The 21,978-nt window shown below is 41.2% G+C and overlaps 1 protein-coding gene across 1 annotated transcript in view; it reads right to left on the bottom strand.

Annotated features, from left to right (window-relative positions):
* Positions 1 to 821: 821 nt before the first annotated feature.
* The window catches only part of LOC126484206 (sex peptide receptor), a 104,384-nt gene continuing 83,227 nt past the window's right edge, over positions 822 to 21,978 (bottom strand). The window contains exon 4 of the mRNA XM_050107619.1: positions 822 to 7,691. Within this exon, the coding sequence (XP_049963576.1) occupies positions 7,317 to 7,691 (375 nt within the window). The 3' untranslated portion in view covers positions 822 to 7,316. The remainder of the gene's footprint in view (positions 7,692 to 21,978) is intronic.

Here is a 21,978-nt window from a genome sequence, read left to right as displayed (position 1 = left end):
TTCAAAGCTTGCAACAGCGCTGCTAGCTGTCATGGACCTTCTTACAACGTCTCGACTATAAAAGTCGGTCAAAGAGGGCTGCTAAGTGTTTGTATTGCGACTCACTCACCCACGTCAAGTGGTGTATACATCGTTGCTTTACTTTACGTACAGAAATTAGCAAATACTGACATAGGCGAAACCAGAGAGTGTTTTCCCACAGGCGGCGTGCTGAATGTTCCGTGCGTATTTCAGCCCATTGTAACTAAAGAAGCTAATGGTTTATAAATGTAGGTCCATTTCATTTAGAAACATTCTGTCTGTACAACATGTAAAATTATAAGGAAGAAAGTAACTACATTACCAAATTACAAAAATCTAACTTGCTATCTCTAAGGATAATCTTTGGAGACCCGCAATTACACACACGCACAATCGCACAAACCCATAAGAAGGAGTCTGAGCTACAGATAATGTAAGTAGACAATTCGTAGTCGACATCTTCAAAATGTGGGATAGGTGTACTGGAATAAAGGCACAGTAGCCATTATATTGAGAATAGAACTGTTTAGGTATTCGACATGGATCAAATCACGTTCAAAGATATCTGATATTACATACTGAGCTTAAAGTAAGTGGGGCACAAGACCTAGATGCGTAACGTTTGTCTGGATTGTTACTGTGTACTCTACAGTTTTGCCCCTTAATGACATGTTAGATGGACAGTGAGATTTCACGCAAAACACCATTACACTTAGAGAGCATCTCCAGAGCAGGTGTATTCGATTTTTGCCGGATAAGGAACGTTTTGAGTCAGGGTGAGGAGCACAACAAAGAATAAATTGACAATTTAAAAGGGAATTTATTATATTTAGTGTATTCTGCAGGCCACACAGTAGCATGGTGAACAGGACATGCTTCATAAACAGGAATTGGCTACAGAAGACAGCAACAGGGCTGCCCAGTCTCAACCAGAGAAGTACAGGTTTATTATTACACCACACTTACAAAAGCTCTCGAGAAGACCATGATTCTTTTTACAGCCATATTACTACTTCGCAGTAAATCCTTAAAATTTTTTCGAATGACACTTTTAACACACTTGTAATTAATATTTTTGTACATGAACAAACATTTAGCTCCAGTCAGTTAACACAGTCCAAAATATCTGTCTATTATTATGTTTTATACAAATTTAAGCGTCGTTCGTAAGAGATATATACAGATTTACAAACATAAAGACTCACACACTGTGCCTCCGAGGCGCAGGGCGGTCAGGGGCGACTGGCGACCGCGAAGGGGCTCATCTCGGGGCGCAGCTGCCGCTGACCGCGCGTCTGACGTCGCCACACACTGAGGACGCCGCTCCAGGACCGAAACTTGGGACGAACTTACACGGCGGAATCGCTTCACAGTAAAATGCTGAAATAACTCTTCCAGTACCCTGTCTACATCACTCTTGTCGTAATAAAAACTGTATTAGCGGGGGACTGCTCGTGAATTCCTTGCATCTGTAGATGTTGGATGCTGCTGGTAGCAGCGGACGGCTGTAATCGTATATTAGCGGTAGTCGTAATTTACTTCTTGCCTGATCGGGTACTGTTAATACAGTTTTGGGTTACAGCTCCTCTTAAAATTCCTGGCAGATTAAAACAGCGTCCCTGAGGGAGAGTTGAAAAACGAACCTCGCCTTATTCGGGCAATGCTCCTCCTGGGATATCCATGCGTGATTCAAGACCTGTCCTTAGGGTCTGACTTCCGACAGAACCTCTCCCGTACCCTCCAAACTTCACAGAAGTCTGGTGCACGACTAGCGGAACTAGCACTCCTGGATGAAAGGACATTGCGGAGAAGTTTAATCGTCGCCTCAAAGGCTATTGCACCACTGCCCAATCTTATGTAAACATTTTTTCGTAAATTGTCCCGTAAGTCATATAAAACCAGAATTAAAAAGGTAAGTCAGATCTGAATAATTAATCCCAATCAATGACTGAAGTGTGTATTAGTAGCAGTGTTTGCCAATGCTTAACTAACATAGATTAATTTTTTTTACTGGACTACATGTTCTCCCACATAAGATGCCACTATGACAGTATATTGCACTGGGCTGTAAGCAAGTGGACCTGCAGAAGGCCATGTTGATTGGGCGGGTGTACCACCCTAGGAGAATGAATGGAGGGGACTCGTAGAGAACTGCAGGGTCAGTATCACACAGTCAGACCCACTAAGACTTTGAGGAAGCTGCCATTGGGTGCCAAATAACACGAGAAAAAATGCAATTACTATCTGCTGTGGTACTGGCAAACCAGCAGAGTATTTTTAACAACCTGCATATAGAAGGGGGTGATGTACTCTTCTTGGCAAGATCAGGAAGAACACTTTCGTGAACAGAACCATAAAAAGCTGGCTTCTTCAAAATACATCAACCGTTATTCCACATTCGAAAGTGGACTGAGGACCAAGGTAGTTAGGAGACCTTAGAGGACATGGGACACAACACTCAGCTTAGACGCTGCTTGACAGAAATATTTAACTCACTGCAAGAGCTGTAACGAATGTGCAACGTAAATAAGTTGGAAGTTAAAGAGAGCAGCGCAGCTGTGCTACAGAGGTTCATCCTCATTGGCCATAGACAGAGACAGAAAGAGAGGAGGACACGGTTTTTCAGCATCAAGTGTCATGGAGCATGTTACTGGTTAACCACCTGAAATCACAGCCAGGAAAAGAAACCACCATCTCATAAGACATCTTTGCGCTGGCTGGCACTCGAAATATCCATACTTCAGTCAGGCAAAATGATGTGATGAACGAAAAATGCAGAGTCATGGATTTCAGTTTCAGGAGTCATCATTGCGGAGCATCTCTGTAGCCTGACAGCTCTCCCATCGTGGGTGACTTAGAAATTTATCTGGTTGGTTGGAATTTAGCCGCAGAGGTAAACTGTTAGTAGAAGCTTAATGACTTCAGCCTCCACCTGCAGGTTAACGTGGTGAGTCCTATCCACACCAGCGAGGCGAACTGTGCGGACATGTGTGGCATTTTTACTGAGTTTCAGTAATTCAAGCTTCATTCTGAAGCATGACATGCGGATTGACGGTCGACGCTGTTCCAGGTCCAGCCATAGTTCGAAACGCATACGCTGCTGTTGCACTATTCGCCATTTAGTACTAATCTTTCGGCAAGAATTTTATCGTTTCTTGCCGATACATGTTGATTAGTATCAGACCAATGAATTAGCTTAACACTATTAATATTTGTCAGAAAATGCATGTTATACTATACTGTAAAAAACCAAACTAATTGTGTCTCCTGTTGAAATTTGTAGCTAAAAAATCCTTGATAATAATTTGGGGTGCCACATCTTTATTATGTCAGATCAGTAGTGTCACTATGCATGTCTATTTAACATCCTCCCTCCATTCCCCTTACATTCATTGAGTGCCGGCACTGCCAAGTGCCCTTCAGTTCGCTCATTGTATGGTGATGAGTTTCAGTTTTAGGAAAGATGGCGCTGTTACACATTTACATGTGCAAACCACTTGGCCAACCCGGTCTGCATGCTGCCCCGTACACTACACCTAGGGAGCCTTACTCATTACACAACAACTGTTACCCATTTTCCGTGAATATAGGCGCTTTGCCGCCCACCAGTGGGCAAGCAAGATGGAACAGTGTATGTGACTACTTCCCGAATAACACTTTAACTCTTTATTGGAGAGTACTCTGCTACTTTGAATGTGCCAAATGAGTGCACGCTCTGCTACACAATGAAAGTTTCATTGTGTAAAATATCCCATAATCTGTGCTTAAGCAATGTCTGCAAAGTATCTTTTATTCCAGGAGTGTCAGTACTGCCAGCTATGCAGAACAATATCTTTGGTATTTAGAAGGTAGGAGAGAGGTACTGTTCGAGATAAAACGGTGAGCGCAGGTCGTGGGCCATGCCTAGATATCTCGGTTGGTAACAGCATCGACAATCAAGGGCAGGTTTTTAGGTTTGTGTCCCTGACAGGCATACAGCTTTTATCTGTCGTTAAGTTTCAAAACATTTCACACTCTGACTCAGAGTGTTATTTTAATCATACTGCGTGTTTGCTTCTTTATTCTGCTTGTAAAGTTAGTTTCCATTTAATCGATTAGGTAATATCAGTAATAACCATGCCTAACATTTAGATCTTACTTAGCGATAAAACTGTTATTAAAGAATGACATGTAGCATATTCCAAACTAGGTCAAATAGAAACATCCCCATTCAGTATATGTGATTATCCTTCTCTCCTGCAGTGGGTATAAGCTGAATGAAAATCAGATTTTTAAGGTTATTCAGCTCATCGACGCCAGTGCTTCTCTCTAAAATGACCCAATCCTCCACAATACAAAATGGTGATCACTACCATGACGAAAAATGTAATTTTGTTTTCATGTACCTCAAGAAAATAGTACCACCCTAATGGTGTAGCAAATTATTAACATCATTTTGACTAGTCCTCTTCAGCTTCGAATATATCACACCAGTAGCAGTTTGGGAAAAATACGATTGCAAACAAGATGCACGTATGTGGGGTTGCCATAAACTCAGTATAAAGCTATAAACACAAATTTTACAGCAAATGCCTGAGATGTTCAGTCGAGAGGCTTTAGCTCTGGACTGAATAAACAGCCCAAAGTGAGGGTCGAAACTGGTCTTTTGTTCACTGGCTGGACAAGCATCATGGAAAAGCTCACATTCACGCATCGCAAAGAGTACAAGATCAGTTTCGAGTATTTGCTTCTTAGTGGGCCACAGTTATTTGTACAGTAGTTCAGTACTTAAGTGGTCTAGTGCAGGTTAGTGATTCCTTGACTCCCCACATCAGACATATAACCAGCTTCGCTTCAGTCCTTTCTGAATTAATTCCTCAGGCAGATGGTGAATGAAGGAACCATATCGCTTACCCAGTAACACTCAATACAGATATCTCTGTTTACATTGATCAATTAATGTTCGGCATTTTCTGTATCCTTATGATAAATTTTTTAGCTTCATATTTAAACACATAGATATTTACAGTCACATAGCAAAATTTACCCAACCACATTATTATGTACAGAGCACACACTTGACAGACACATAGCACCAGTTTAAACATTTAACTGAAGGAATTTACTGACCTCATACAATGCAATGTTAAATTAAAAATATGATTTACAAATATTTACAAGTATTATGGATTATACAGTCGACATGTAGTTACGTAACTGAGAGTAAAAACTTTTCGAAGACACTAATTAACTCTTTGTTCAGTCTCTAACACGCAAACACAAGTTGAAGTCTTCTTTCTTATTACAAAATGTGTATCATGTTGACATGCTTTCAGTGAGATTGTTCTTAAGGTAACTCATATTAGTCACTGCACTCAGTTTGAAGTGGGAAATTCTGTTATATTGTTGGTCAGTAGATACTGCGTGACTCTGTTATCTGCAGTCCACGTTGTAACACATGAGTGACTTTCCCCCAAGTTCGCTGGTGACAAATTTGTTTCTTACAGCAACAAAATCCCGTTGCGCAAACGTCCAAATAATTGTGCAGCTGACACCTTACGTTTATGGACAAAGACGAAAACACCATTATATCTTATGAGCGAACATGTGAATGACATTCAAAGCTGAATCAAATATTGAAACTACTGGAAAATGGTGTTGAGATTCCAGATCAGCGGAAAACGCGATTTGTAAGTTATTTTAGCAGATGAGTTGAAAATGAGGCCTTTGTGGATTGCGTCAATCCTGTTCTACAAGTAACGCTATGCACGTACCTGTGACACTTTTTTCTGTACGAAATTAATTTCTCATCTGCTGGACATACATTGTACTATGGCGCATGTTACGCTATAAAGAGGAATTACACGTTTCACTCTTTTTAAATTTAGACGCCTGTCCGATTTCCTGCTTTTGTGAAGGTCGGTATTTTAACAGTTGAATCAGGCTGCATGATCGTCTCTGAACTGGCTGTAAGCTACAAGCAGTTTCCCACTACGTAAAGCATGAGTCAGGTTCTGTCAAAATAAGACCACAAGGACAGGTAAATGACATGAGAATGATGGTGGTGATCCTATAGACCTTGAACCCTGGTAAAGAGTTCTTGGAGGGAAATAGTGTAAACCAATCCCTCTCTAAATGTGATACGAACGTGACTGAAAAATAATGGAGTCCATGCCGGAATATAGAACCAAAAACGGTTCTTTACATGAAATTCATGTGGTCGAAGGTCTCTTAAGAAATGAAACGTTCGCTCTTCTCTATGACCTTTTCCTTGCGTTTAAAGGGTTTAAAAAAATGGATTGGGAACATTATTGCAGAATTAAACCTGTGTTGCAACACCTGAAAGATAAATATCAAACTACAGTTGTCTACCTGACTGCTTAACAGAAACTGGTCCAGAACCATCCAAAGCATCATCTGATAAACTAAAAGTGAAAAACCGCTAACGGCATTTAATTCAAAATCGAGGATGTGTGTTTGTAGACACCACCAAATGGATTTTGGTCGATAGGATTATTTATCCGCGTAATACAGAAAATTATGAATTTCTTGTTGAACAAAATTTGGGGCATGTTACTAACTTTTATGGCTGTGTACGTATAATGTCAAGAGTACCTTGTGTTAAAGTCGATAACTGCGTTCGTTTTATGGAATTTTTTTTTTTTTACTTGCAGCCACACTCATCTTCTTCTCCTGGTGAGGAAAGATGAACATTTGAATCTTGGTCTGAAGTACACGGTCGCTTGATGTGACTCAGACATGTTTGGTTGGCAACGTTGTGTTTCAGTGTAATTAGGACATGAAAATTGGGGAGAGCTCTTGTTAATAATATTGACTAAGGTAAAAAATGTAAGTTACACTGTTGGACTGTTGCGATTGAAGTTGTCAGTACAGTAAGACGGCGGTGCCTACGTTCTGAACCGTCTTCTGCTGATATTGTGAATTACGATGTATGTGGAAGTCAACGGTGCAGTCACAGAAGAAACTGCTGTGCGTTAGAATGACACTCGCTCGTCAACGTCTAGCCGAGGAGATCCATCTTAGTACGTTACAGTACAACAGGACCCTCTCTTTGACGAAACTAGCGTCTGAGAGCAACAAATAAAACTCCAACAGATGAGAAATATCATCAGAGTACCATGGATACCCCAATCCGACCAGATGTTGGATAGAGGGGAAACGAAGACGAAGAGTTAATGTGATGTTGCGGGGGTTATGCTGAAACGCGTTCCAATGACGCCACAGAAGAAGGTACGAGGAAGAGCCGACGCGTCGCATGGACCGTTCACTTGAAGTATGGTTCAACTGCCTCGTCGTTACAACACCGTCTCGTTGGTACACGTACGCGGTCCGTTGACGAGCGAGTATTTGGAACTTCCGCCGTTCCGGTGGGCCACCACAGCCCCACGCACGAACAGCTCCTTGAAGGTCTCTCGGAATTGCCGCGACATGCCGCAGTAGATGGCGAAGTTGATGGGGTAGCTGACGATGATGAAGAAGTTGGTGAAGAGCACCAGCACGTTGGCGACGTAGTAGTCGAGAATCTCGGTGACGCTGCTCGAGATGATGTGGAGGATGGTGACGATTGCCAGCGGGATCTCGACGAGCAGGAAGACCGTCACCACGACGATCAGCATCAGCGTCGTGCAGTTGGAGTCCCGAAGTTTCCTGCACTCGCTCTTGCGGTTCTCCTGCAACAGTCAGCAGCGGTTCGTCAGATATTAAGGTAAGGTTTCATCTGAAAATAACTACCAACCAACGAATGGATACAGCCAAGGTTCATAAAAACGTAGTACAAGACCTTTTGTTCCGGCTCTATGTTTATAAATGAGATGAGAGCTTCATTGTTACCGCTAAAAGCATCGGTTTAGGACAAATTAGGTGCACAGTGCCGAATTCGTCCTAAACGGATGCCGTTAGCGGAAACAGTGGTACGAAAGTAAGACTGTACACGCCTGCGACATCTATTTGCTAGATACGGAAATGCCTCAAAGATAATACAAAAACTTTGCAGTTGATGTGCCAGCTACAGTGTATATCTAGAAATAAATAGATAATGTACACGATAAGGTAACTAGATTAATTAGTAATAAATGAATTTCTTTAACGTCATTTTATTTTGTGGGTATCATTTGTTATAAATCTTGATTCAAATAACCATTCGAATTAACGATAATAAATGCAGAGTGAGCCAAAAGTCTACCGACAAACTGTCTGCGGTGAAAGTATCGACCAAACCACGAAAAACTGTCTATTGAAGATGGGCTCTAAAATGTACACTTGAGGAGTACTTATCCATCTTCGTTACTGTCAAACGCATCTCTTCTATTGAGAAAGTTTTCATAGCCCGTAAAGCATGCATTTTTGCCCCCTTCTTTACTGGACTTTCTTTTGTTTTGATTCACACTACCACCTCCTAAAATATAAAAATTTAACATCCTATAGTAGAAGAAATATGTTTCAAAGTATCGAAGGTGAACAACTACTCATAGCTCTTTAGGTATACGTTTGGTCCATACTACTACACCTGAATGTATGTCGATGGCGTTCAGGTTCTCGCAGAAGATAATGTTTAAATATTTAATAACATTATCCTTTTCGGGCAGCCATCTGTCTTCGGGCTGTAGTTGGTAATGTGAATGTTAATCTACGGAGGATTGGCACAACTAAGATAAATACACGTGAAAATTCCAGAGTGACGTTGAACTGTGTTAATGACGAGAAAGTTATTTACATCTGGATTCCTGTCTCGCAAAAATGATTGGATAGTATGAACACGTACAATAAGGTTCGTGGTACTGTGTTATATGGTGTTATATGCGAACAAAATGGCTCTGAACACTATGGGAATTAACATCTGAAGTCGTCAGTCCCCTAGAACTTAGAACTACTTACACCTAACTAACTTAAGGACATCGCACACATCCATGCCCGAGACAGGATTCGAACCTGCGACCGCAGTGGTCGCGCGGTTCCAGACTGAAGCTCCTAGAACCGCTCAGCCGCACCGGCCGGCCATTATGCGGACAACTCGTTGTAAACGACTTTTGAGCTCCCATAGTAAGGCCAAAACCGTTGCTCCAGGATACACATTTTTAGAACTCTATAGCCACTTGCAGCATATAACATGTAAAAGTACTCCTATGTGAATATTATCACGTGCACAATATATCTATACACTTTTGTCACACGTATTTAAGTGATGTAACACGTCTATTCAAAAGCGACTATCCAGGGACATGCAACCCAGTTCTCGTTGCAGGTTGTCTTCCACAAAGCTTCCAGAGGAAGCACAAATTTGATTTTCAGTACTTCTCGTAGTTATTTACCGAATTTCAAAATTAAAATAGTTATCATAAATTACTCATTACTTACTTTAAGATCTTAAACTTTTCCACTCTGACACCATTCCCCCCCCCCCCCCCTGCCCCCTCCCTCCACACACACACACACACATTAAACGGAAAGTTATCGCGTACTACATTTTAGCTGTTCATGGAGTTAAACTTTAGCATAAACGTTTTAATTTATTACTCATTTACTAACAACGATACTCTCAGCACAGTTTGCATACGCTACCCACGAATACAACTGAATACAACTACAAAATTAACTAATGTCGCGACACACACTTCACGAGATATGTCATAGAAATTTAGCTGCATGAAAACCCAACTTCTGCTTAAAATGATGTGCAGTCAAACTTTATTATCAAGATTGATGTTTTAATTTACCACTGCTTTACATGTAACTCTGTCCTCAGTTCATTTTTTAGGCAGCACGTACGTATCTATCTCAAAGTACCTGAAAAATTATATCAATGTACAACGCATAGACCAAGAGATATGACGTCGTAAACGTTGAGATGCGCGGAAAAACTAGCCTTTGGTTTAAATGGAGCGCAAATTATATTCATCCAGTGTTTCATATTTATGGCATATAGTGACTTCCAACAAACTTTTACCACAAATTCAAACCTCTTCTAAGCTTTCTCTCGCTTACATTTTTAACGTCAAACATCTAAAGCTTAACTCACTTGTAAAGTAGTCAAACGTTTGAAGCTGTTTTATACATTTGAGTTTGATTCTTTAAAGAAACGAAGGGTTACTGGTTCAATATTAGTTCGCTCTTTGGGTTGACAGCAACACTGCAGCTGATATTAGAGGGGGAGCCTCTGCATTAACCAGTGCTCGGATAAAAGTCTTTGCTTCCGTCTTGTATCTTGTAAACGGAAATAGAACATTGTTTAAGTTTCCTTCTTTATCACATAAATCGTATAATTGAGATTCCTTCAATCTTGATCAGAATGGGTGGGTTGCTAACTTACCATGGTTTAAACGCTTGTGTGCGGCTGTTATAATGAATCGTCTGCTTCTGTCGCAATCGGTAGACCATCGACATAATACCATTTCAGCATGCAGCCGGCCATAATGCTCTCCTTTTGAAATCTTGGTTGAATCCCATTGGGTCTGCCAGTCGTTTCTCATTTTTCGATTGATTAAGCTCAGCATTTATTCACAAGAAAGTCTATAATTTAGGATTTCGCCTAATCTGTAATATAGGATTCTGCCGAAGTTAATTGCTAGCTTCGCTAAGCTGTCTAGTTTTTCTTTATGAAAGAAGCCACTGTGTCCTGGAATCCACAAAAACAGTTGCTATTTCTGTTTGCTTCTTTGTGGCGAATTCCTTAGTAATGTCAATAATTATTGGCAACACCTCTTTTGTTCAGTTTTGGTTTTTGACGCTCTTCACTGCGACTACACTTTGGGAATCTGTTAACGTTACCACACAGATTTGGGTGCAAGATCTGGTATACTTCCCTGCTTGCTAATTGCGATGGGTTCTACATACTAGATTACTGCCTTCTTAGGTAGGAAACATTTGATCTGATAAAATTCTGCAGGATTTTATGGTTCAAAATGGCTCTGAGCACTATGGGACTCAACTGCTGAGGTCATTAGTCCCCTAGAACTTAGAACTAGTTAAACCTAACTAACCTAAGGACATCACAAACATCCATGCCCGAGGCAGGATTCGAACCTGCGACCGTAGCGGTCTTGCGGTTCCAGACTGCAGCGCCTTTAACCGCACGGCCACTTCGGCCGGCCAGGATTTTATTTAACATCTCTTAGTTTGTTGGCATCACCCGTCTTCGATCCATCCGTTTTAATCTTCACCAAACTGATGAAGATAGTATTGGGCAGTACGCTATTCTAGTTTGGAAAATCTTTCTGTTACGTGGTATTACGGTAGATTTTGTAGGCCTACGTTTTCACCTCTGTAGCTGACTGGAGCTTCGAAATTTGGTAACATTTCGTATTTCTATGTTTTATTTTCGCACAAGCTCCATCGTTCACGAGATGTCATAATCAGTGGCTGTCCTCTGTTTGCAGTGACACATGAGAGAAGATCAAAGCGTTTCCAGTTAAGGACGTTGCTCCATCGTGTATGTAACAAAGCGCGTGTCGGATGCGGGTACATAAGCACCGACATGCAGCCAAGTGATTAGTGTATCATTCGTGTCTTTCTGATGTGCGTACGGTAAACGTGGAAACATGAACTAGGGCGACATTATTAGCAATTGCGTCCAGACAGGACTTTTCTAGGCTGCCGCAGGACAAACACCTGTAGGTGTCATCGGAGAATGAAGAATGTGTATGGGACAGCATGTTTGCCGAAATCCACAGTTGTGAAATGGTGCGCCTCGTTCCGTGCCGATCGCAGTTCGATACAACTCGTCGTTCGATTTGGGAGGCCAGATCCATCCAATGGGAGACACTGGAGCACCTACCTCACGATCCTAATGTCTCCCCTTAGAAAGCGCCTAAAAGTGTCGACGATTACTGTCAGGCGAGGATGTGCAGCAAGCAGATACGGATTTCTTCACGCGGCAGGACCCTCGTATCTTCGACTGGGAGCGTCGTTGGGATAAATTTACTCAGTGCTCATGACGATATTGCCTGTTCGACCTACCGATTCTGAACTATCCGGCATTCGAAGGGAATAGTTTTGGTCGTCCCTTATCGCTACATGTTTCGATGTCTGGCGAATAATTACGAGGGTGAGTCAAACGGAAACCTTAAATTTGTAATAACAAATTGAAATTTCGTGCCGTTACGCTGTAAGTTGGTAAGCGTGCTACAAACAGCATGCAGAATGGCCTGTAGGTGGCCGTATAGTGCAGATGCACACGTACCGTCGCAGTATCAGTATAAAGATGGTCGCCCCAGTTGCGACTTGCACCAGGGAAGAACAGCGTTCTGTTATTCGGTTTTTGCGTAGTGAAGGTGTGAAACCTATTGAAATTCATCTACGAATGAAGGTTCAGTACGGTGATGCATGTTTCTCACAGCAACAAGTCTACGAATGGAGTAGGAAGTTCGCAAATGGTGTGACTTCAGTGAAAGATGCTCTTCGTTCAGGTCAGGCACAACGAGTTGTGACTCCACAGAACTTGGCAGCAGTTGCAGCCATAGTGAAGGAAAACCGACGAGAGACACTGACATTAAAGCATATTTACAGATTAATCATAGGTCAGCACACCACATTGTGTATGATGTGCTCCAGTTTCACAAAGTGTCTGCAACATGGGTGCCACGGCAGCTGGCTCCTGAAATGGGAGAACGAGGGTTGATAATTGTGAAGAACTTCTTCGGCGCTTTGAACGAGAAGGTGATGGCTTCATTGCAAGAATCGTTACTGGGGACGAAACCTGGGTTCACTTCCACCAACCGGAAACGAAGAGAGCGAGCAAGGAATGGCGCCATTCCTCATCACCAAAACCAAAGAAGTTTCGAACAGAACCATCAGCAGGGAACGTTATGCTGACTCTCTTCAGGGACAAAAAGGCGTCATTTTGAAGCATCACATGCCTAGAGGGACCACTGTCACCAGTGGATCATACACAGAACTCCTAAAAAATCATCTGCGGCCTGCAATCAAATCAAAGCGTCGTGGATTGTTGTCAGCAGGTGTCGTTTTGCAACATGACAATTCAAGCCCCACACTGCCCGTGCAACAATTGTAACATTCACAGACCTGCATTTTGAGTGTCTTCCTCATCCACCGTACTCCCCAGACCTCGCCCCAAGTGATTTCCGTATGTTTGAACCACTCAAAGACGCAATGGGAGGAAAGAAGTTCCGTTCTGACGAAGAGGTACGCCACGCGATGCATGAGCGGTTGCGCGGACTACCAAAAGAATTTTTTTCTCAAGGAATTTATGCCCTTTGCAAGCGCTGGAGGACTTGCATTGAGCGTGGGGGAGATTATGTTGAAAAGTGATACAGCTTTGTACCACTTCTGCACAATAAATAATATTTAAATAAATATTAAAGGTTTTCATTTGACTCACTAAACGGCTACTATGGGGCACGGTCCTACTTGCAGATTTTCTGAATTTACGGCTTCCAGGAGCTGCCAAACTTTGATTTGCAGTATTTCATGCAGTAACTGGACGGACTTAAAAACTTACATGCTGTAATAATCTACTCATTAAGACTTATAATCTTATGTTAACGGTTTAATAAGTACCTGGACTACATCTGTAGGAGATGGGTAGCAGCTTCTTCTGTAGTTGCAGAGGCTATAGTCTGGATCATTGACTAAGCTGATCTTGTAACAATTGTAAGTAGGCTGTTTATGTTTTCTTATTGGCAACGTTACGTAGCGCTCTGTATGAAAATCACTGGCTGGGCTGTGTGCAGTCTGTGGCTAGTTTGCATTGTTGTCTGCCATTGTAGTGTTGGGCAGCGGCAGCTGGATGTGAACAGCGCGTAGCGTTGCGCAGTTGGAGGTGAGCCGCCAGCAGTGGTAGATGTGGGGAGAGAGATGGCGGAGTTTTGAAATTTGTAATACTGGATATCATGAATTGCTATATACACTCCTGGAAATGGAAAAAAGAACACATTGACACCGGTGTGTCAGACCCACCATACTTGCTCCGGACACTGCGAGAGGGCTGTACAAGCAATGATCACACGCACGGCACAGCGGACACACCAGGAACCGCGGTGTTGGCCGTCGAATGGCGCTAGCTGCGCAGCATTTGTGCACCGCCGTCGTCAGTGTCAGCCAGTTTGCCGTGGCATACGGAGCTCCATCGCAGTCTTTAACACTGGTAGCATGCCGCGACAGCGTGGACGTGAACCGTATGTGCAGTTGACGGACTTTGAGCGAGGGCATATAGTGGGCATGCAGGAGGCCGGGTCGACGTACCGCCGAATTGCTTTAACACGTGGGGCGTGAGGTCTCCACAGTACATCGATGTTGTCGCCAGTGGTCAGCGGAAGGTGCACGTGCCCGTCGACCTGGGACCGGACCGCAGCGACGCATGGATGCACGCCAAGACCGTAGGATCCTACGCAGTGCCGTAGGGGACCGCACCGCCACTTCCCAGCAAATTAATGACACTGTTGCTCCTGGGGTATCGGCGAGGACCATTCGCAACCGTCTCCATGAAGCTGGGCTATGGTACCGCACACCGTTAGGCCGTCTTCCGCTCACGCCCCAACATCGTGCAGCCCGCCTCCAGTGGTGTCGCGACAGGCGTGAATGGAGGGACGAATGGAGACGTGTCGTCTTCAGCGATGAGAGTCGCTTCTGCCTTGGTGCCAATGATGGTCGTATGCTTGTTTGGCGCCGTGCAGGTGAGCGCCACAATCAGGACTGCATACGACCGAGGCACACAGGGCCAACACCTGGCATCATGGAGCGGCGAGCGATCTCCTACACTGGCCGTACACCACTGGTGATCGTCGAGGGGACACTGAATAGTGCACGGTACATCCAAACCGTCATCGAACCCATCGTTCTACCATCCCTAGACCGGCAAGGGAACTTGCTGTTCCAACAGGACAATGCACGTCCGCATGTATCCCGTGCCACCCAACGTGCTCTAGAAGGTGTAAGTCAACTACCCTGGACAGCAAGATCTCCGGATCTGTCCCCCATTGAGCATGTTTGGGACTGGATGAAGCGTCGTCTCACGCGGTCTGCACGTCCAGCACGAACGCTGGTCCAACTGAGGCGCCAGGTGGAAATGGCATGGCAAGCCGTTCCACAGGACTACATCCAGCATCTCTACGATCGTCTCCATGGGAGAATAGCAGCCTGCATTGCTGCGAAAGGTGGATATACACTGTACTAGTGCCGACATTGTGCATGCTCTGTTGCCTGTGTCTATGTGCCTGTGGTTCTGTCAGTGTGATCATGTGATGTATCTGACCCCAGGAATGTGTCAATAAAGTTTCCCCTTCCTGGGACAATGAATTCACGGTGTTCTTATTTCAATTTCCAGGAGTGTATATTTGACTTTTAAGGTAAATACATTGTTTGTTCTCTATTAAAATTTTTCATTTGCTATCTATGCCTATCAGTAGTTAGTGCCTTCCGTAGTTTGAATCTTTTATTTAGCTGGCAGTAGTGGCGCTCGCTATATTGCAGTAGTTCGAGTAACGAAGATTATTGTGAGGTAAGTGATTTGTGAAAGGTGGAGGTTAATGTTAGTCAGGGCCATTTTTTTGTAGGGATTTTTGAAAGTCAGATTGCATTGCGCTAAAAACATTGTGTGTCAGTTTAAGCCCAGTCACGTATATAATTTTTCATAAGGGGACGTTTCATATGTCGACCCTTAGCCGAGGATACCTGACTGGAATCTTCTGATTTTTTCTTGTAGTTCGTGTAATTAGTGTAGCTATTGTTTACTGCTAGCGCGTAATTATACAGAGAATTTCCTTTGTAGTAGCAGTCTTTCATTGTTGTACAGTAAAACAAGTGTGGCACGCATGTAAATTTGCACCAAGTATTTCGCAGTTGCGCTTGCAATTAATTAGATATTATTTTCAGTGCTTTGTTAATGTGTTCTCTTATTTTTGCTCTTCAAATTGTGTTTTTCTGTGTTGTCGTGTGAAATATTGTGACAATAATGGCGTGTGAAAAACGTAATACTAGGCTCCAAAGTAAACTGAGAAATGACAGTGAAGACGAAAGCAGTGTGTTAGCGCCACTGTGTAAAGAATTAACTAATGTTCAACATAATAAATTGGTAATTGTGCATAGGGAAATGGAGCGGGAGGCAAACAATGGCGTAGGCAGTGAAACAATTAGTGAACAGGGAAGCATTATCGATCGATCGGTCGGCAATAGCTCGCCTCAGGAATCCAAAACGACAGTTCACAATTTTGCAAATACTGTAGATTCAGGTTTTGCGTCCTCACTGTTTTCTCAAATAAGTCAAGACACATTTTCTCCTTGTCAAAATGTGAATGTTGCCGGTGCAAATGCACTGCCGAAAAGCGTAGAGAAACAGATTCCAGACACTAATGCATTGTTATTACAGCTAATGCAACAAATGGAACAACATCAGAGACAAACAAATCAAAAGCTTCAAAAGTTAGACACACTGGAACAACACCAGAGACAAACACAGCAACAGTTAGACGCAATGGAACAAAATCTTCACACCACGCTTGAACAAAAACGTGAAGATTTAACTACTGAGTTACATAAAATCGAATCGAAATGTCAAAAAGTCTGTAACGACGTAAAAACACAAATTTGTGAGCATTTTCAACCTATTTTTTCGCGGCATGAAAATGCATTACAGAATCACGAAGCAGCCATAAAAGAACTGCAAATTATTGTTCATGAAAATCATGAGACCTTGCAAGCTAAAATTGACTCAGTTGCATCTACCGATTCGGTTACGCAACTTGCAAAAACTCAGGAAAACTTAAAGGACACAGTAGAAAGAGACATGGAGGAAATTAGTTCATTATCAGGAAAGTAGTTGAACTTTCGGATCAGCTAAATAATTTATCTACGAAGGTAGATGATAATCTGAATGACACAAAACTGGTAGTCTTTAATGACACAGAAGAGTGTGAACAAATTAGGAAATTCAAACAAAATCAGAATCAAATTAATACGCAACACCAAAGAGAAATCCGGGAAGTACAACATCAGCTGACACAAGTAATACAAAAATTACATATTTCAGAGGACACTCGCGCTCCAACACGGGAAGAGGGACTTAGAAATACAGAACAACCACAAAATAATAACACAGGACACTTCGGAAATTGTGAAAGAAGTTGGCAAGGTGCACCGAATTTTGAGATGGAACCGCCGAAACGACGTAACAGTGACCGACATGTGACTCGCCAACATGATGATTTTGACTATAAGCTGTTCATTACTACACGTAAATTCAAAACATTTAAGAATTCTGGCAACGACATTCGTCCACAAGCTTGGCTCCATCAATTCTCTCGTTGTTTTCCTCCCAACTGGTCATTAGAGCACAGATTAGAATTTATGTGTGGCTACTTTGAGAATGAACCAGCTGTAAGAATGCGATCGGTCATTCACGATTGTCACAGTGAAGGAGAATTTTACCATGCCTTCCTCTCAGCATATTGGTCTCAAGCTACAGAAGACCGAGTAAAACATAGCATTATAATTATGAAACATTTCGAACAATCTGAATTTTCCAGTCTTGTGAAATATTTTGAAGACATGTTGCACAAGAATCAGTACCTGTCAAACCCATACAGCCCCTCAGAACTCATCCGCATTTGCTTAATCAAATTACCTGAACATTTACGACATATTATTTTGGCAGGACGTTGCAAAGACAACATTGAAGCTTTTCAGGGACTCTTACAAGAATTAGAAATTGACACTGATAATCGCGGAATGCCAAAACAGGAATACAACAATTACAGGTCACATCCGTCGCAATTCCGCGATGAAAGAAGTAATAACTGGACACGACAAGGCTAGTTTCACAACACAAATCGTGACTAAAACAGACACCACCCGTATGACAACCGTTGGCAGAGTAGTAATAACTACAGGGAAAGATCACCTCTCCGCAGTAATGACTATCACAGAGACAATCAGAGAAACAGACAATATGGGAACCAAAATAAATATTATCAAGGGAGACAGAATAACTTAAGACGCAACGGACCAGCGCGCAGTTACGATTCAGGGAGAAGTTCTCCACCACGTGACCGACAAGAAAGAAACTATGGAATCTACCGACATGACGACAGACGATATGATCGTAACGACAGACCTGAATTGCATCAGAACTGGCGGGATTCAAACAGAGCAAGGCCCTCTCGACAAGGTGAGTTTGTAGAAGTTAGGTCTCCTAATCCCAATAACGACGCGCCAACAAAGGAACAGACAATGACTCGCACCGCAGGCAGACGCGTGCGCTGGCTGGCTCAGAGAAAAATAACATAGACGCTAAAATTAGCATTCCTCACCGACGTATACCACGTGATGATTCAGTTCAAGTTGAACCTCTGAGTACTATGAAGAGTAAAGGATTGCACCACATTTCATATGTAAAACCGTTTATTGACAGATAATCTGCTTTTTATCTTTGTCTTTGCCATATAACTTTTCACTTTACATTACCAGTATGCTTTGTCAGACTTAGAATATGTTAACATGCAACAATGTTTGAAGTTAAATATCCAGTCAAGAACCAATAGAAATTATTTAAACAGAAATTACGAATGCATTGTTATTGTGAACAGACGACACAGTGTTATTGTGTGTGTACATTCTTGCAACAAGTTGCACGATTACATAATGACTATCAGGCTTACTTACTTAGAACTTATACTGGTAATGAGATATTAATGCAACATTTTGGTTTACATGAAAAGATACTCTTTATTTGAAGTACATTCAGTGAGATTAAAGATGACATAGCATTTGGTTTCTTTCATAGCTACATGATTATATCACGACGCTATTAATATGTGACACAATTTTGAATGTTGCTTTTGCGGTGTATCTGTTTTATATCTGCACAGTTTTTCTGAATTATTCTGGAAAGTAAAACATGTTTCAGTAGTAACTTTTGTGGTATAGCTACAAGGAGACAGCCTTTTCTGTAGCACAACAATACGTTACAGCACAGTACTTTCTTCATCACGGCAATAAGCGTAATAACTAAGATATCTATACGCAAAGCATTTCACTTTTGTTTATCATGAGGTAAGGACATTGACTTCTGCAGAACTTAGCTTTCGGAGGACGATAACTACGACACTTCCACAGAGATTATCTTACAACAAGACGCACAGTTTAGCGCTACAGTACACGTATTTGAGTGATTAATTTTGTACTTAAAACATTTATTTTTAAAGATATTTGAAGTACAATGATACAAAGGTTTTCCGAGATTCATTTCATTCCATTGCTGTAATCTGTAACACCTGAGGGTATAATTACATTAATCCTCAGGATAGTACACGCCTACTTTGTGTACCATGTGTTTGGCAAGAACAAGGAGCCCTATTAATATGGTATTTGCTTATACAACTTTACACATCGGTACCATATTTCTCTAACACAGAATTACACAGCTATCTGATCATTTAACTGAGAGAGACAAATATTTATTTTACTACATTAGTGACAGATGTTTACGTAATTACACAGTTGGGTAACTTCACACTAATGAAATTGTATTTTGTCTGTACTTTGTGAACTGTTCATATTATTTTGGAACCATTGTGATACTATGAGAGCTTTGAATGATGTATTTGGTATGGGATCATGATTTTAAAGTACGTTTGAGGTAAATGACACTATTGAAATGAGCAGAGAATTTTTTTTAGGTTTTGAAATTATTGGAGGAAGCTACGACGATTTTGAGAGTTGACTGAGGTGTTATGATGTTATTATTATGATGATTATGTGTATTATGCTGTTGCAGTATGTTTATGGTCAATAAGCTGATGCTATATGAGTTTTTTGAGTATGCTACGTATCTGTTATGATGAAATATTTAAGAAGTGTCGACGAATAAGGTAAGGTATAATGAGTAGTGGTTAGGGACTCTGGTTTGTGAAAAAGGTTGTTGGAAACCAAGAATCGTTCTTTAAGAATTATGAAATGTATGTAAATGCGTGAATGTGTTACAATGCCGACGAAAATTTTTTGGACTGTGTTATATCAATAGGATTTTGTTTCTACAGATTTGTAACGCAAATTCTTGACCTGTGAAATATTTTTATATGAGACTGTCACTGTAGCGGAAACTGCTGTCATAAATATTTCCATAAGAAAGTTAAGTGACCACCTGCATGATATGCGTTGTGGGCAGCTGCGTAACAGTCGCCTGGAAAAAAGCCATTAGTGTGTGCCTTTTCAGACGCACAGGTAGAAAAAAAAAGGGAGGCCATTATCCTCGCTATTGACATTTCATTGTCGAAAGCATCGCAAATACGACACGCTCAAACTTGAAAACGTATAATTACACTGTGGAGCTCTTAATTTATGATATTTACTAAAATGCCTAATGAAATGATGAGAAACATTTTACATCTATTGTCTTTCTAGTTGAGAGATTTGCTCATTTTGTTTAATATCTAGTCTCTAGCTGCACTGCAGCATTGGTTAAAATAGAATTTTATAGATGTACTAATATAATTATTTTCTGTCTACAGATCCAGTAAATACTAATTTTGTAATACACTTCCCAAAAAATGAGGGAGCACAAAGACATTTCCCTTCACAGGAACTGCATACATAATTTACTTTTCAAGTACTTGGTAATTTTTATGGTAGAATAAGTTGTGGTGCACCACTTTAATTACATAGACATTAAGATGTGAATAGACATTTCCCTTATCTGCATTGTTGACTTTAGTGCAATATTTTTACTGCTTGAGCTATGTCATATTTAGGTATAAGTTATTGCATTTGCTGCTGCTGTTTGCCAGGCATAGTGCTACTAAATTTCACTTTGTATTACTCTGTTAAGCTGGATTTACTACTGATTTATTTTTCTTGCTGCTGCACATTGGCTCATATTAGTTGTAATGTTGCATTGCTTGGTAATTTAGATTTACTGTAGCTTGCTTTGCAATTTTCCATTTTTTTGTCATTGCTGTTTGTGTTAATTGTTTTGTGCTGCTGCATTGCCTCGTCCCTTAGTTTAGTATCTGAGCTCAGTAGATTTAAGTTAGCTTAAGAGGGGGTAGCCTATAAGAGAATGCGTTGCGATGAATTTGAAGAAATGCACTGAGAGGCTGTACGAGAAAAGTACAGAAAGCAGGTATAGATAGGACTTTTTGGAAATAATGAAGAACAAAGGGAGATCTCAGAGATGTAAAGAAAGTTTTTTTTGCAAAATACTGCAGTAAAACAAACCCTGTCCTTTCCTTGTGTTGTCCCACTATGTGTTTGTGTACCCTTGTGTATTTACGTTCTTCCGGTCTTTATATGTTTATCTGATGAGACTTATGTTGTAGAATTTTTCTAATACTCAGCTACATGAACTATGATGAGGAATACTGTTATCCTCAAATATAATTTGCATTAATAATATGTTATTTACTTTGTAAAGATGTTAGACATTATTAATTCTGTTTTGTTTAAATGCTCATGTGTGAAGTTGATGTTTCTATAATTATTCTGATCTTTTACGTATTTACTTATGTCATAATTGCTGTAACACTGATGTATATGTTTATTTCCATTCCTTTGTAAAGCCCCTATTACTACAAATGTTATCTGTATTATTATGTTTTTAATGCTATATTTTGTACCGTTGTTATTGTATTCTTATGTTATAAAATTGTAATTGATACCAGTTCATCATATTATTAACTTGTAAGTTACATTTCACTGCACACGTTTCTGTTGGTCATAGTATATGGACAATATGAGAGAAGTAGGGACTGTTAGTGTTTGCACGTGTGTTAATAATTCAGCAAGGGACTGGATGACAGCATTGCTGGTTCTAAGGACAATTCCAAAAACTTTGTGAGTGCACAAGTGGTGGTTATGGACTTGCTATATTATCCGCAAGACTCTTCAATGGTGATTGTGCACCTGCACAGTCACAACAGATGGCTGCTGGCCATTTCTACAAGAACTACAGTGGGTCTACACCTTTGCTGACTCACCAGTACCATTATTTCTTCAAGGACTGCAGTGGGTTTG

The sequence above is a fragment of the Schistocerca serialis genome, chromosome 6 (assembly GCF_023864345.2).
Source record: "Schistocerca serialis cubense isolate TAMUIC-IGC-003099 chromosome 6, iqSchSeri2.2, whole genome shotgun sequence".
Taxonomy (NCBI): domain Eukaryota; kingdom Metazoa; phylum Arthropoda; class Insecta; order Orthoptera; family Acrididae; genus Schistocerca; species Schistocerca serialis.
This window is presented reverse-complemented; position numbering and strand designations above follow the sequence as displayed.